This window comes from Balearica regulorum, chromosome 1 (genome assembly GCF_011004875.1).
Source record: "Balearica regulorum gibbericeps isolate bBalReg1 chromosome 1, bBalReg1.pri, whole genome shotgun sequence".
Taxonomy (NCBI): Eukaryota; Metazoa; Chordata; class Aves; order Gruiformes; family Gruidae; genus Balearica; species Balearica regulorum.
The window spans coordinates 37,982,196-37,997,984 of record NC_046184.1 but is presented as its reverse complement, the minus strand read 5'-3'; the positions used below and the strand labels follow the sequence as shown (position 1 = coordinate 37,997,984).

The 15,789-nt window shown below is 42.1% G+C and overlaps 1 protein-coding gene across 1 annotated transcript in view; it reads left to right on the top strand.

The window, feature by feature from the left end:
- Positions 1 to 15,789, top strand: part of WIF1 (Wnt inhibitory factor 1) — a 45,062-nt gene that overhangs the window by 8,967 nt on the left and 20,306 nt on the right. The window contains exon 3 of the mRNA XM_075745834.1: positions 15,350 to 15,458. Coding sequence (XP_075601949.1) covers positions 15,350 to 15,458 — 109 coding nt within the window. The remainder of the gene's footprint in view (positions 1 to 15,349; positions 15,459 to 15,789) is intronic.

The following is a 15,789-nucleotide window of genomic DNA, read 5'->3' as shown; positions in this document are numbered from 1 at the left end:
CATAGTATGTGGATTCATAGTCCATTCATAGAAGACCACTTAGCTGCACAGTAATGCTGAGGATTACCTGACAAGTCTGTCTGACTTGGAGAAGAGGCACCTGTGGAGTAGAAATGCCTTCATAAAGGCTTAGATGATAGATTTGGAGTGGATCTTTTTCAGCCAAACAACAAGAAATCCCCTGGATTTTTTTTTTTTTTTTGCACCTACTATGAAAGTTTACTTTGTTTTACAACCAGTTGGTGGAATCCAGCTTGTTTGGCCATACAAGGAAAAGTGAGCAATTACCTCCCATCTGCTTCAGCACTTGCTGCTATCACTGCCCAATACTTCAATAAATAACTTAGAGACCAAACACCACTTTCAGAGCTGCTCCCACAAATCCTCTGAAGTTGTCCCTTAGACTGGATAAACAGCAAGCTAAACCCAACCGATCCTAAAGGAAATAAATATGCCTCTGACATCAAACCTGGCAATCTCCCAGCCTCAGGTTTTGGCTCATCACCAGGGAAAACAAACTCCCCAAACAGCAGCCCACTAATGAGAAGACCTGTCACCAGCTCTGAGCGCTGAAGCACAGAACCCAGTAGCAAGAGCAGCAGAGCCAACCTTTGCAATGATGGCTGGCCAGAGGAGGAGAGGACAGGCTCTTGGACCATCCTGACCATCAGAGAATGATTTCAGAGCTTTCAGTACTGCGATTATGAAACTTTTTTTTTTCTGAGAACATGAGGATGACATGAAGAGATGACAACTTGTTGATGAACAGAAGATAGGCTCTCCCTGCAATGGCTTCTAGTTGCTCTCAACTTGCAAATGTGTGAATATTGATATAGTCAATGGGAATCTGAGACTAAAAACCACATAGGCAAATAATCAAGTCCACTGAACACCTTCAGTAAAGCGTACAAGTACCAACTTCACCCTGTTCCTTTTAAACTGTAGTAAACACTGCTTTCATTTTTCCAAGTTTGAGCCTTAGCCAGTTCTCTTTCTTGCAGAGCTTCTTGGAAATAAATTGAACTGTTGAAACAGAGTCCATTTGAGTGACCAGCTTGAAACAAATTTATATTTCCCTTGTGAAGCCACAGACACATCAAACAGCTGCAAGCAGCTACGTGCCTGCAGTATTCCACGTAGGGACCTTCAGGGAGAACAGGCAAGTTGCGCAGCAGAGCACACTGGCATCTGCCAGAGAGGAAGGAGAGGCAAAACACAGTTACCCGGGTCTGTAATCACAAGCATCAGCTGAAATGCATTGCATATGAAAAGCTGGGAAATAATTTGCTAGCAGGGCATGTTGACCATTACTTTGGTTGATGTATTTTTTTCGTTGGTGCTGGGGTTTTGTGTCTCCTTCCTTCAAGATTTGCACAGGAACATCTATTCAAATTGTGAAGCCATGGTCAGATTTCTGTATTGGTAAAGGAGTGTAGCTGAAAGCTTATGACCTAACATACTACTCCTCTCCAGTCAGAGCTGTGACGTGTTGGTATTAGGTACAGGGTGGGGAAGCTTATACTGTCCCTTACAGACAGAAATTAGAGGCCTTCATCATATCAAGAACCACTTGGGTTTCACGTTTTTTACTTGACATAACAGTAGCTTTCCTTTGATGGGACAAAGTCTGTGCCTTATCCTGCCTACTAATGGAGTTCACTTTTGAGTTGTATCAGTGTGAACATCCTGTTTACTTAATGGACCCTTTTTAATTGTCCTGCCAAACATTTGCAGTCAAGTAAACTTCATAATTTATATAGTTGGTACCATGAAGCCACTGTTACTATGATTTGTTTAGTTAGCAATTAATTAAAACCTAACAGTAGAATTACAAGATTTAAACATACTTAAGTATTTGACTTATTTATATATGACCTTTATTCATCCAAAAGGAAGGTTTTCTCATCCTGTAAAATACAATCAAGCAGTATAAGTTAATTCAATTAAATTAATGGGGAAATATTTAAAAGGATTAGGAATCTCAAAGTTTGCTGGCAGGAGGAATGGTTACCTGGAGGCATAGAGCTCACAGCCTCTGCAAGTTCTCATGAAACCTCTGTTTCTCCACCACTCTCCAACCCTAACAACTCCAACAGGAATTTGTGTCTCTAGGTTTACGTATGTTTCTTGCACCTGTCTGCAAAGATGGAGGTAACTGTGGTAAGATCTTTCCCCTCTTCTTGGTTTAGAGCAGGTGATGGAGCATACCCAGGTTCTTCAGCATTTCTTCCTTCCCCCAGGCCAGAGGTCTCATGAAGAGTGGGAAGCAGAAAGCCAGTTTTGTGTGAGATGGAAAGAAAGGGATGGCCATTGCCCTTGTCTAAAGTGGTATTGTGAGATTCTTGCCCCCCTGATTCCTTTATAACCACTCTCTGTCAGAACAGAAGAGGATCCCCAAACTAGCCCTCTCTGCCCTGAGGAGAGCTGTGCTGGTCTCCTGCTCAGGTTGTGTCTGGTTCTTCCACCCAGGAGAGGGGAAGGTGGAGGAAGCAGCCGGTCTGCTGGGGCTTCCCTAAGTGTGGTGAGACATAGAAAGGAGGGCTGGAGCTTTCCTTGTAACCTGAGCAGAATTTCTTGAACTGATATTCAGTTATGGGAGTTTGCAATACTGTTTCACACATTATTATTATGCCTTGACGACAAATCTGGTTTTGCTACCCCAGCTACATTCACAGGCCAGTTTACTTTAAATGCATAAGCATCTACTCTGACAATAAACAAGCAGCAGAGATGCTTAGGTGAAGCTTGTTTTTTATCTCTGATTATAGACTGATTATAAGCCAGATTTAGTAATGGTATACTTAAATTAGTTCCCATGGTAAAGTCCAAGTTATATTTCTGTCAAGCACAAGATCAGCTACTGACCACTCTCAATGTATAAAAAATATTTGAAGACATTTCTTTGAAAAAGCAAAAAGCCTTGGATTAACATTTGCATAACCTACATGTTGAGAAGTCAACCATTAACTAAACATACCTTTCAGCATATCATGGAAAATGGACCTTCTAACTGAGGTGCGTTGTTTACCTGCTATCCTTCAGGAGTATGTTAATAGCCTACAGATAAATCATAATTTTTCTGAAAATATATTTCTGCTGCTTTAAAAATCTGCATTTGAAAACGTGTGGATATTTGCATATGACCAGCATGGTTTGGGCTTGAGAGTTTTTTCCATACACATTTCCCCAAAAAACATTTCTAATGAATCTTGTGGTTAGCAAGTTGTGGCATTCCAGTTTCTGCCACCCCTAATTCATATGCATCTCAGTTAATTAAGTACAGTTGAAAGGTTACAGCAACAAACTCTTACATTAAGGTAGTTGGCCTTCGTGTGCAAGCATGCTTTCCCTAGACCTCTGCACGTCTTGTACTGCACAGCTCGCAACTGTGGGATTTACTGTGTATCTGCACATTAATGTGTCCACTTGACCTAACAGGCCGGATTTTCAGAGGTTTCTCAGCGTTTATAACAGCCATTCACCCTGAAGAAACCTGCAGGACTTCAGCACCAGTTCTTTGGTTGTGTAAGATTAACAGTTACAGAAGAAGCTGCATGATGTTATGTCTCATCTATGAGAATTAGTATGGGCTCATGTACTTAATGAGGTTTTGATGTCCTGTAAAAACAGAGACAAAGTCTGTACATACAGCATTGTTCACTAGTATTTCCTGATTTTTGACTGTTTAACTGGATACCGTAAGACTTCTTGAAACTTTTTTTTATTAACAAACACAAGTGGGTTTTGTATAGCATTTCCTCTATTTCCTTAAAAAAAACCAAAACAGATTGAAAGGTAGAAAGGATTAGGAAAAACCCCACTTTGTTCCTCCGAGATTTAAAAGTTTGAAAATAGTTTGCATGTTGCATAAACTTAATCCCATTGTCTAGACAGCAGTGTGTCTCTTCACTCTGAGCGGAGCAGAGACGGGATCTCCTTCCCTGCGCACTGGGGAGGGTGTGGGAGAGTCCCTCTTCCCAGCAGAGCTGGAGAGAGCAGGTTGTGTGGCCTCTTCCTCAGCTGTAGAGCTCCCACGCCGCTCTTGGATGGTCCTTCTCTGGTACATCTTAGGAGATCCACAGGAGGGAGCCCATAGGCCGTGTGCGCTGCCGGAGCGGGAAGGGATGTTGGAGGAGTGTTCGGGCTGAGTTGATTCAGGAGTGCTGGTGTTCCAGTCCGGTTTGCTTGAGCACCTCATGTGCAAAAGCAGCAGAGCGTGGGCCTCACCTTTGCACCAGAACAGCATCATCCTCAGCTGAGACAGGTCATACCCTGACCAGTGGATTTCCTCACTGGCAAACTATTTGTATGGTTGGTATGATCACAAAACCCTCCTGGTGCAGCATCCTTGTTCAGTCTCTTCTGTAAGATTCTGTACAACGTTTTCCTAAGACGTAGCAAGACTTGAAAACAGATGTGTGCCCTAGCCTCGGTTCAGCTGCACAGCACACCTGAGTGGCATGCCACAGTCGGAAAGGCGGCACTTGGCACGTGTCTCGCTTTCCTGAGAGGTGTGTCATATTCCATTTGAAGAGTACAGCTCCCTGGTCATGTTTCAGAAGCATGCTTGTAATCTGATGTTGCTCCAAAGAAACCTGTTAACACAAACTGCCTCGAGCCTAAGAACGTGACAAACCTGAATCAACTTGAATTATTCCCGGTGTATAACCTTAATGAACAATAGCAAGATATTTCTGAGGGTAGGATCATGTGTTTGGATTTTTCATTTTTCTCAGAGATGAAAAGCCTTGTGTCCACATGACAGCTCTGGCAGTGCCATCGGGAACGCACGTGCCCTATTTGGGTGCAGGTCCTGTTGGTTTCAGCAGTGCGCTAAAGGAACCATCTTCTTGCTGATGATTCTCAGCTTAGCTGCTTCCCCACACCAGAATAACAAAATCTGACGTCTGCTGATGGCACGTGAACGATTCGCCTCGCTTCCAGTGCCATTCCACAACAGCTTCAGTGAGGCTAGCAGCTGGCAACGTCCCATCTTCTTTCCCATCCCTGGTCACGCATTTCCATTCTCTTTCTTGTGCCAGTGCTGATGTGGCTGCTCAGGGAGATGCTCTGGCTGAATACTAGCCCTGCAGAAAGAAGTGATTAATTTTTAACTTGATCTGCTCTCTTGGTTAGCTCATCACAGAGCCACGTCTGAAGAGGGTAGGACTGCGACAGTGCAGTCTGAGCCTGCCTTGAGCTGCCCTGCTGCACTCGCAGTACTGCGACCTACAGAAAATGTGGCAAATCAAATCAAAACAGAGAAACAACTCCCAAATGTCTTCTAACCGGCAGAAATTCAAGGAACAACCAAACAAAATTGACTCAGCTGACCGGTATCACAGCGAGTCCTGCTGCAGATGACAGGGAGGGTTTGACCCGCAGGCTGCTGTGCCCCATAGTGGTGCAGAGAGCAGACCTGACGGCTCAGCAGGGTTTGCAGTGTGGGACATCGTTCTGCTCCAGTGTTTCTTCCTGAAAGTACTGTGGACCACACTCAGCCCAGAGCTACTCACTTCATTTAGTCAATAAAGGCTGGTTTGGGGGATTTGGAGAACCTCCAGCAGCCTTTGACTCCAGCAGAAGTTAGGGATTGTCAGCACATCTGGGATGTATTGAGTGACAGAAAGGACAATTTGGCTTCGGTCTGCAAGAGCAGACCAGATTTACCATAGCTGTGCGTCAAGGAATAAATTACATCCCTAATCTTAGCAAAACTCTTTAATCCTAAATGGGGCAGTTATCTCAAGGCAGAGTATAGACTTCTGCTGTCATTAGACTCCTGCTGGTTTTTCATCAGACGTAAATTTGGGCTTGGAGAGGTCCACACATTCGTGTCTGAAGCTGAACTGTCCCACTGGCATTTTCTGTAATAAAAATGAGGTTAGGGTCTGTGCAAAACATTCTTCTGGGGAACTTTCAGCTGCTGGCCCTCCTTGTCAGGATTTATACTGACAGATGACACATTATCCAGAGTTTAAAAAAAAAAAACAAAACAAAAAAACAAAAACCAAAACCAAACATAACCCCAAAAAAACACAAACATGGAAGGATGTAGCTTTCCCAAAACAAACTTTATACCTTTCTGAGTATAACCCATTCCTGTAAGTGTGTGCAAAGGGTTTACCTGGAAGCTCATCTTGACCCTGACTGTCGTAACTCTCCCTAATTTCTTTCATCTGCCTTGAATGGAGGATTGCCCTGGTCATGCCAGCACTGCCTGTATCAGAACACAACTTTTGTCTTTCACCAAGTTCATGTGCACAAAACTTTCAACCTAGAAAGTGCCAGGACCATTTCTTCATCCCGTTGAAGAAAGGGACCATAGCAGAATGAGAAAAAAGGAAAACCAGGATGGCTCTTTGCCATGTTCATCATCTGAATCCCCTCTAAAGAAAGATTGTGACAAGAAGAAGGGGAAGGCAGAAAGGACAGGCCTTGATGAGTAGGAAGGGATTGGCACACTAGCAGTGGCTGGGGGCAGAAGGAAGACATTTTTGATGAGAGGATTTCTTCGAATAACTGTTGCTAAAACTCAGTGAAACGACACCAAGTGCAGAGAGCTGCCTGTGCTCTGCAGCGCGGCCCATGTGCCGCAGTGAAATTCAGGACTCGCCACCTCTCTGGCGTATGATTTGGCTGTTAAACCAGCGCAGAGAAAGTCAGCGGAGTGAGGCCAGGTGAAGATGCGTATGCTGCGAACAGACTCCATCTGCACCCAGGGAGAGAGAGAAAGGCAGTTCAAGACAGCAGGTAAATCAGCTGGGCTGAATTTCCTTCTGCAAATGCTGGTCTCTCTCCTGTGGGTGCACAGGAAGTTGAGGATAAGCTGGCTTTAAAGAACATACTTCATTTAAATGCTGGGAAATACACTGGGCCGTTCTGGACCTTAACTCCGAAGGCTGGACCCCTGTTACCCAGGGATGAAGCTGTGTGGACCCTGCCTATGGAAACAGCCTGAACGACAGAAAAGTTGCTTGTAGAAACTGTTCAGTTTCTTATCAGAGACTGGGGTAAGGTTTTACTTCCCTGCTTTACTATGAAGACAAGTCCATCTTGCTTTGAAAATTTCAAAGTGTAGTTATGGAGGACATAGCTATCTGGAGGCCTGTGTGGTGTATGGAAGTAGTGCAGTAATGTATGTCCACGTACCAGGGTCTTGTCTCAGTAGACAAATCAGTGTGATTTCAGGTACAACAGCAAACACACAAGTTCCTTTTCGGATACAGTGATCAAACATTCTATTTAAATGATTCATTTAGTTCTTCTTTCATGATAGTAGCTAGAATTTGCTTTGGTCGATGGCAGCCTGTAAAACAAGAACAAAATTACTCTGGATATTCACAAAAAAAAGGTGTTTGAAAAATCCATGCAGCAGATGTTAAGAGAGCAGTGTTAAGGAAGTCTTTCTAACAACTAGTCAGGAAAGAGTTGCATTTTTTTCAAAACACTTTCACCATAACTTTTAAACACTTGTTTGCTTGGAATACAAGGCTAAAGACCGTTATCTATTCACCAGTAAATAAAGAAATTCTCACTCAGAGGTGCTGCAAACTTTCTGTCACTTGGGTATATGAAAGTGGAAGTGTCCCCCTTTGAGACCCCAGGAGGACTTCAGTCTGACAGAAGCTGCTGTGAGATTTCGTAACTTTTGAGAAAGTTCATTGCTTACATTTTGGGGAGGGATATTTATTATATGGGAGTGCCAGTTAAAGCCAAGAGTGAAACACATGGACTCAATAAAGGCCCAATTATGTGACCTTTTCTGTTTGCCACGCTTTTAGCTTGTGTAAGTTATTGATTACACTTTCATGAGATCATAATCAGAAGGTTGTTCTTTGGTAATGGTGTGCTAGAGGAGCTTTATCCTCAACTTCAAAGCTCTCCTGTGAGGCTTAAGAACAAAGGCTTGGAAGTTTGAAGCACGGCCAAAATGAATCTGTGTGCATTATCCATGTTTACCACCATGCAAGAGGTAGATTAACTTGTTCTTCAGCTGTGAACTTTCTCTCCTCACGTCAGATGAGCCACCATCTCTAAGGTTTACATTTGTGCTTTTAAAAGTATTCTGTTTAATTAAATGTAGTGTCCACTCAGATCTCCATCATAAGTAGTTTAAGTGCTTGTTAGTGCAATCATTTCCCTAATTGTATGTTTTATTGAAATTATTTGACATTCTCTGAAAAGACTTCTCAAGCTAATTTATTAATTATAAATAAATAAATCCGGCATCTGAAACTGCAAACAGTCTGTAATCTATGTAAAGATGTGCTCCCAGGACCAGCCAGCCAAGGTTTTCGCTTATTTTTCAGGCTGTGAGGGGAAGAAAATAACCTCATGGCTTATTCTCACTGTAGACAGAGCCACATAGATGTGTTGCAGGTGCTGGTAGTAGACCTGTACAGCATTGTTTTGTTTGGAACTAACCTGATGAGGCAGTATTTTATTTTTTTTCTCTAAAGAGCAGTAATAACTTCTCCCTTTTTTATTAGCCTTAGGAAATTGGCATTTTGAACATCCCTGATCATGAAATTTCCACTGGAGAGAGCACTGATCTTTTGCTGAGTGACAAAAGAATGAATTAGCCCTTGTTGTGCCAGAACAAGAAATAACTTTTCAGGAGAATAGCTTTTACCAATTCTCAGGATACAGAACAATATGTTTCATTCAATATTTGAAGATAACGAAGGCTTGTGTATGTTTTACTTTTTTTAATCTGAACTCTTAATGCTATTTCTCTTTTTGGTGTGTTGCTTTCTTCTATCCCCTTCCCCAAAGCAGAATTTGCATCTGTAAGATATAAGAGAAACAATTTAAAGGAAACTTGTGCACCGTGTATACATTCCAGCCTGGTTCATGATGAGGAACATCATTCCTTGCTAGAGATTTTCAAGACATAATTAACTATGCATATTTATCAAAACCCTAATGACTTTGTCTCCTTTTAGCTTAGTTTTCTCAGAAGTAACTTTAGTGAAGCAGTAATAAAATACGTTACAGAAAGTCTGTTAAACAAGAAAACATCTAAATATGGGGAGTTGTGCTTTCTTGCTTTCTCTTTTATTTCCAAATAAAGCAAGGTAAAGGAGTAAGAAACTCCAAGACCTTCCTCAATGAGCTGTAAATTTGTTGTGACTGTTTTTTAAGAAATCCTGCATGCCAGTGCCTTTGTATCAGTGTACTTGTACTTAGCTGGAACTTGCTGTGGGTCTGTTTGCCCATAGGCTGCATTCCGAGGCTTTAGCCTTGTGGAATGGCCCCACCGTGCCCATTGCAGATCCCTGCTGCATCAAGGGATTGACTCTGATCTAAACCAAAATTGTGTTTTCATTAGCAGGCTAACGATGGACAGGAAGGTGCAATAGGCGTTTGTTTGGCCCTCTGTTTCAGGTGGCCTGCTTTTCCTGCGCACGAGGATGAGTTTCAAAGTTAACGCTCTGCTGGTGTACTTGGATTTTTCTTTTCCACTGGTGTCCCTCTCGAACATAATGCTAAATGTAATCTAAATCTATTACTTTGTGGCCTCACCAAGCTTCTTGACACTGATTTCTTCGTATTACTTATCTTTACAGAAATTCTTTTCTCGTTACTTGGAGGAAAGGCTGATGTATTCTGCAGACACTTCTGTCCATCTCTCCTGTGCAAACCATTCTTGGAAGCCTGCAGTGTCACCTTTCAAAATCTGGGGCTCCTTTTGATAGCAACCAAGGAATTTTTCTTTTCCAGCTTTCTAAATCATTCTGTTGCAGGATCTCATCTGCCATCCACAGTCACATGCCACAGGAGACATTAAGCACCAGTTAGTCATCTTCCACTGACAAAATCAGGGAGGTTTTGTACCATTCTTCTAAAACCATTAAACCCACAAGTGGCTATTGTTGAAAGTTGCATGCAGGGATTTACTCTGTTGTTAAAAAAGTCTTCCTCCTCGTGCATGGATTTTCTTCAGTCTGCCACAGTTTTCTTAACATGAAGAAAGCAGGAATAAAACAGGCTCTGCAGAGTTGTGTGCATTTCACCACAGCAATGTGTAATTAACACTGTCACACAATGTATTTTTCTTTGAGATTGCCCATTTTGCTGAATTCTAATTTGGGTCCTTCTTTTTTAGAAACACCAAAATACCTCTATTTTTCCTTTTGTGAGCATCTCTGCTTTTGTTAATCCTGCTGCTTCGGTTCATTGCCATACCCTTAGCAGCCGGTACTGGAAAACGGGCAGGTTATCCTGTCTTCTGTGTAAACTGGTTTTCTCAGAGTGTGTTTCTGTATCACTTCATATTGTTAGCCATGCCTCCCACTTTGGGACTACCTCCTGAGGCTGATGGCAAGTCGCTTTGTCACACTGAGGTGCAAAAATTGGTTTACCCACTCTGTGACAGGAACAATTAACAGGTAAGTCAAAGCTGCCTTCCCTAGCAGAACAATAAAACCTTGTAGGCAGACAGTTTATTATCTGCTTGTCTAAGGAAGCATCATTATGTTGTTCATTACAGCAGTGTCTAGACTGCACTGCGATAACAAAATGTGCTGCTGACATACATACTCATACTCTGGCCAGACTCCTTCAATAGCCTGGTACGCGCAGTACGGCTACGGCCTCCCCTCTTTGTTGGAATTCATCTCATTTTGCATCATGCTTCATCTTGGAACATAGATGGACCGACTTGTCTGACCTAATGCATTTAATATCTTGGAGAAGCAATGGTCCATGCTGTAAACACCTAACAAACACATACGTTGCCTCACTTTGTGGTTTTATTTATGGCATATGCTGTGAGCATCTGCTATGGATAATGCATGCTAGAATCCTCTTGTGTGTGCATAGCCAGAAATATCCATGGATCTGGGATAAAAAGGAACTTTTTTGATGAGTTTCTTTCTTTAAATGTAGAAAATTGGTGTTAGGGTGTATCTGTCATTTAATTGATAACAGAATAGAACATTCAGCACTGATCTTTTTAAAATAATGAGAGGAAAATATAGTTAATTTCTTACATCTACTCACAAAGCTAACACACGTTCTCTTTTCTTTGCTAGAAAGGCTACAGATTTCATTAGGTTATTGAGTTGTGACATACAACAGTTTAAGCTACTCTGCTTCGCTTCAGGTACTACCGTTACTTCTAATCCTATATCTTTCATGTAAAATGAGGAAAACATAAAGCACATTCCTGTGAATGCTTTGATTAAATACGAAACAAAACCAAGGTAGGCACAACATGGCATCTGAGCGATAAGAAAACTTTAACACAGTAGATCTTGTACTGAGGAGTGGAGTTCTGTAGGAATTTTAAGTGTATATCATTTAAAACCAAACTGCCGACAGATGTTTGCTACAATACTTGTTAGAGGGCTTCGTTATTTTTATAACCTTTTAAATTCCTCTGATTTATAGAAAACGGCCATTTAAAGTCCATAAAAGTTAATCCCAACCATGGAATTATTTGCCTAAAACAAAATTTACTCCCTTTGCTGAGGGCTTTGCCCACATGGGGAACTGTTAAAGGGCAGCTGCACGGGGCTACCTGCTGCCTGAAGGCACCGAGTCCCCAGACTGTTCACACGAGGTCTGCAGGGGCCCTTGCCTCAGTTTCTGAGGGTCTCAGACAAAGTCTTCATGCAAAAGTAAAGCGTATTCTCTTCCTTGGGTGCTTCCTGAAGTCAAGCCAAAAGCAAAAAGTCTTCCATGCATGCAGAGTGTGCAATTGTCAAAGATCAACGATTTATCTCAAACTCCGTTTCCTCCATCACCTCTGGTAACACTGCTCCTCTAAGATTAACCTTCAGTACCAAATTTTGCCCCTTACATACCAGACAGTTCATAGCCTGGATTTAAAAAAAGAAAAGTCACAAGAACGTTTTTGGAATGGAAAAGGGATTATAAATTATGGGGTTTTCCCATTTATCTCTTAACAATATCCAAGGAAATTTTGTTCTCACCACCGGGTCACTCACAATGACTATTTGCAGCATAAATTATGGTAGGCACTAGACAATATTTTAATTGCACAGACCTATCTCTTCAATTAACCATCATGACTAAATTTCATGCTAGGCTGGAGCATAGTAAATATTTGCTGAGAGTGTGTTGTTTGCTTTTCAGTCATGATGATTAATGCAAGTTAATTGGCAATCAACTCAAATTACAGCAGGACAATACTGGAGACTAGATATAGGGATTGTGTCAAGACAGATTTTTTCCAAATAGATAGGATTTATGGCAGCCAAATCTTGTTTCAGATTCACAGGTTTGAGGAGTTAAAGTACTCTGCTCCACTGTGCAGCTTCTCTAGACTATGATTTTTGTATATAATTTTTATATCAAAATTTATCCGAGTCCAGCATACGTGATTTGCAAACATACTGTGCATCACATGGCTTCATAACTTTGAAGTCATGCTAGCTGGATCTACCCGAGATGTTTCGGGTATTCTTAGATACTATCATTGCAAGAAGTTCAGTTTTTGTCAACTCAGCAAGTGTACAAACCTTTGTACAGTAATGGTGAGAGCAGGTATCTTCCCCTCAGTGCAATGCAGGCTTTCCTCCTGAGCAGGCTTTTGCTTGTGCAATGTCTCTTCCCATCTTTCTAACGTGTGAGCAGAATATACTCCTGCCTCAGGCACTAATCACTGCTATGCCTCTACTCTGGTTAGAGGAATTCCTTCCTTGAAAGGCGGTAAGTATTGTGGCTCATGCAGAAATCAGTCCCCTTTCCCACAGCAAACTTTCTTTTTGTCTTTGTCCTTCGGCATCGTTTTGACTAGAAAATGGGATTCCAGTTACTTTCCTACAAATCAGGGCTCTGGCTCACAAGCTGACCTGCTACAACAGCGTGGCTGGAATGGAAATATGGGAGTGGAGCTATTTGGTCTAGTTACCAGTTGTTGTTTACTAGAATAGTAAGAACATAATGTTTTAATATCCCAACCCATTATGACCTGGTTTAGATATAACCAAACATCAAAGCTAACCAATGAGAAACAGACAGTGCAGGATTGACTCACTCGCTGTACTATTCTATAGATGTGTGGAGACATACAATTATTTTTCTGAACCAAAGTTTTATTTGAAAACAAAAATGTTCACAATCTGACTTTATGGCTTGTTTTCATATTTTGGCATGGTATATTGTATTGGAAAAAAATGTCTTTAATTAAAAACAGCCTTTTGAACATTACCCCAGACTTCAATTTTCATCTCCTGTTTTAGTGCTTCTCTCCATGTCCCCTCTCCCTCCCACATACATACACTCCATGTGTTGAACTCACCCTTAAAAACTTTCATCGCTCCCTTCCCTATTGTTTTGCGAGTCCTCCTCTGAGGTCTCCGTGCCTGCACAACACCCTCTGAAGACTGTCTGTGTGGGGTGTAGCCCCTGCATGCTGTTTGGGGTCTCCTTGCTGTGGATGTGCTGCCAGGGATGATCAGGAATTTCCCAACGACTTTTCTACACAGCTCATGAGTACTTTGCTGGTGTCACCAGGAGATAAAAGGAGATGGTCTCTCACAGGCAGCTAGGGCTTCTGCTCAAGTTAGCAGAGCACAGCATCACAGAAGGGCTGAGGTTGACCTGACACCAGATAGTCTGATCTTGAGATGATCCAGTCCACCTCTCTGCTCAAGCAGGATCACCTAGAGTCACTTGCCCTGACTGTGTTGAGTTAGATTTTGAATATCTTCACAGATGGAAACTCCACAATCTCTCTGGACAACCTGTGCCAGTGCTCAGTCACCCACTCAGTAAAAAGGTGTTTTCTCTGGTTCGGACAGAGTTTTCTGTATTGTGCCCATTGCCTCCTGACCTGCCGCTGGGCACTACCGAGCAGAGTCTGGCTTCATCTTCTCTACACGCCCCCATCAGCTATTTATATAATTAGATCACCCCTCAGCCTTCTCCAGGCTGAATGGTCTGAGCTCCCTCAGCTTCTCTCTGTATGTCAGACACTCCAGCCCCTTGAACACCTTTGTGGCCCTTCATTGGTCTCATTCCAGCAAGTAGACAACTTCCTTGTACCAGGGAGCCAGGACATTACAGGAGAAAAAGGACAGTCTTCTGGCTAAGGACATTGACTGCCATCTTGCAGACATAAAATAAATACCATTTATCAGCCCAAAGTTCTCATAAAATTTTGGCTTTAATCTCTGTTTCACTACTTCAGTTAAAAGCAGACATGACAAGACTCTCTACTATCAGTGAGTTGCTGGATGAAGACACATTTTTGCCAGTGCCCATGCTCAGGTCTCAAGCGCTTTTCTGCAAGCAGCAGGTACAATTACCTGTGATCCCTCATATGCTTCAGGGTAAATGAGAAGCCAGACTTTAGGGAAGAGGTGCATTTCCACTTGCTCTGCACACCTGCAGCCATGCCATTGACAGTAGTGGACGTCTCCAGTGACTTGCTAAGATGCGTACATCTGAGGTGTACATGGTGTGTACAGCTCCGCTGCAGACACGTGATGTCACTTTGCATCGAATATGATGAAATATTGAAGAGATGACTCAACAGAGAGGCCAGGGTCCCATGGAAGAGAGTACCAAAGCCTACAATCTGTGCCACAGTGCAGGTGCATATCAGGAGTAGGATGAAGATAGTGGAAAGTAGTTTTTAAATCATGCCAACACCTTTTGGGGATCGCCAAAACAAATCATTTCTGTTGCGGTTAATCATGAGTGACATGAAGCCAACTCTGCAGGAAAGCTGTCAGCTCCACCCTTGGAACAATTTAACGAACTGATGTTGAACAAGGCAGAGTCAGTGCTGTAAGCGAGATATGTGTCCTAGCATGGCACTCCAGTAACGGGGCTCTTCATTGCCCGGCACTGTTTCCCCAAAGCAATGTGCTGTGCAGATCAACCAAGAGCAAGCTCGGATGTTTTCACGCCACAGTTGGTATCACACATGGGAGTATGTCCTTTAAGACATACTTGTGGTGCAGGCGGGTCATCCAGGCTCTCCAGTCAGTTCCAGAAAGATTCTGCCCAAAAAAAACAGCTTTAAGAATTAGCCTACTGTTCATACATTTTTTGTGGTCTGCCAGATAAAAGGTGTGGGTTGTAAAAAATGTCTTCCCCCTGTAACATATGTTCGCTATATGCATGCCATTTTCCTTGCTGTTACGCTGCATCCTGATTATTGTATGGTCACTTGCAATCTCTGAAATAAGAGGAAATTATCTGAAAATTACGCTTAGGTGAAGAAGCACTCAGGGAAATAATAGAAACAAACCCAGTGAATGGCATAATGAAAAGTGTAGTATTTTTCTGCTGTAGTTTATATGCTAAATAGTTTGCTTCTGTGAATGCAATTAAAATACATATCGATTCTTTATTTATTTTGTCACAGGCTGAGTACTTCTACGAGTTCCTGTCTTTGCGCTCTTTGGATAAAGGCATAATGGCTGATCCAACTATAAATATCCCTCTGCTTGGAACAGTTCCTCATAAAGCATCAGGTTTGTGCTGTTGATATTATAAATCGTGTTCCTGTAAAAAATATTCCACAGCCAGTAAAGTCTAAATATTTTATTATGAATTGCAGTTCTGAAGTTTATTGCTAAAGAAATGCTTGCCACAGTGCTTGACATTGAACAGTTTGTGAGTGCCTTTCCTGACTACAGCAGCATATTTTGTCAGAGCCAATGAAGCTTTTATGTGTAGATAAATCAGCAGAAAATTGTGCAAAATTGTTGCATAAAATTCATGTGCATGAATGTTATTACTTAAGTTGTGCAACTTTTGTAAAACAAAATCTTTTGTCAGTATAAGGAACAGTTACCAAATTAT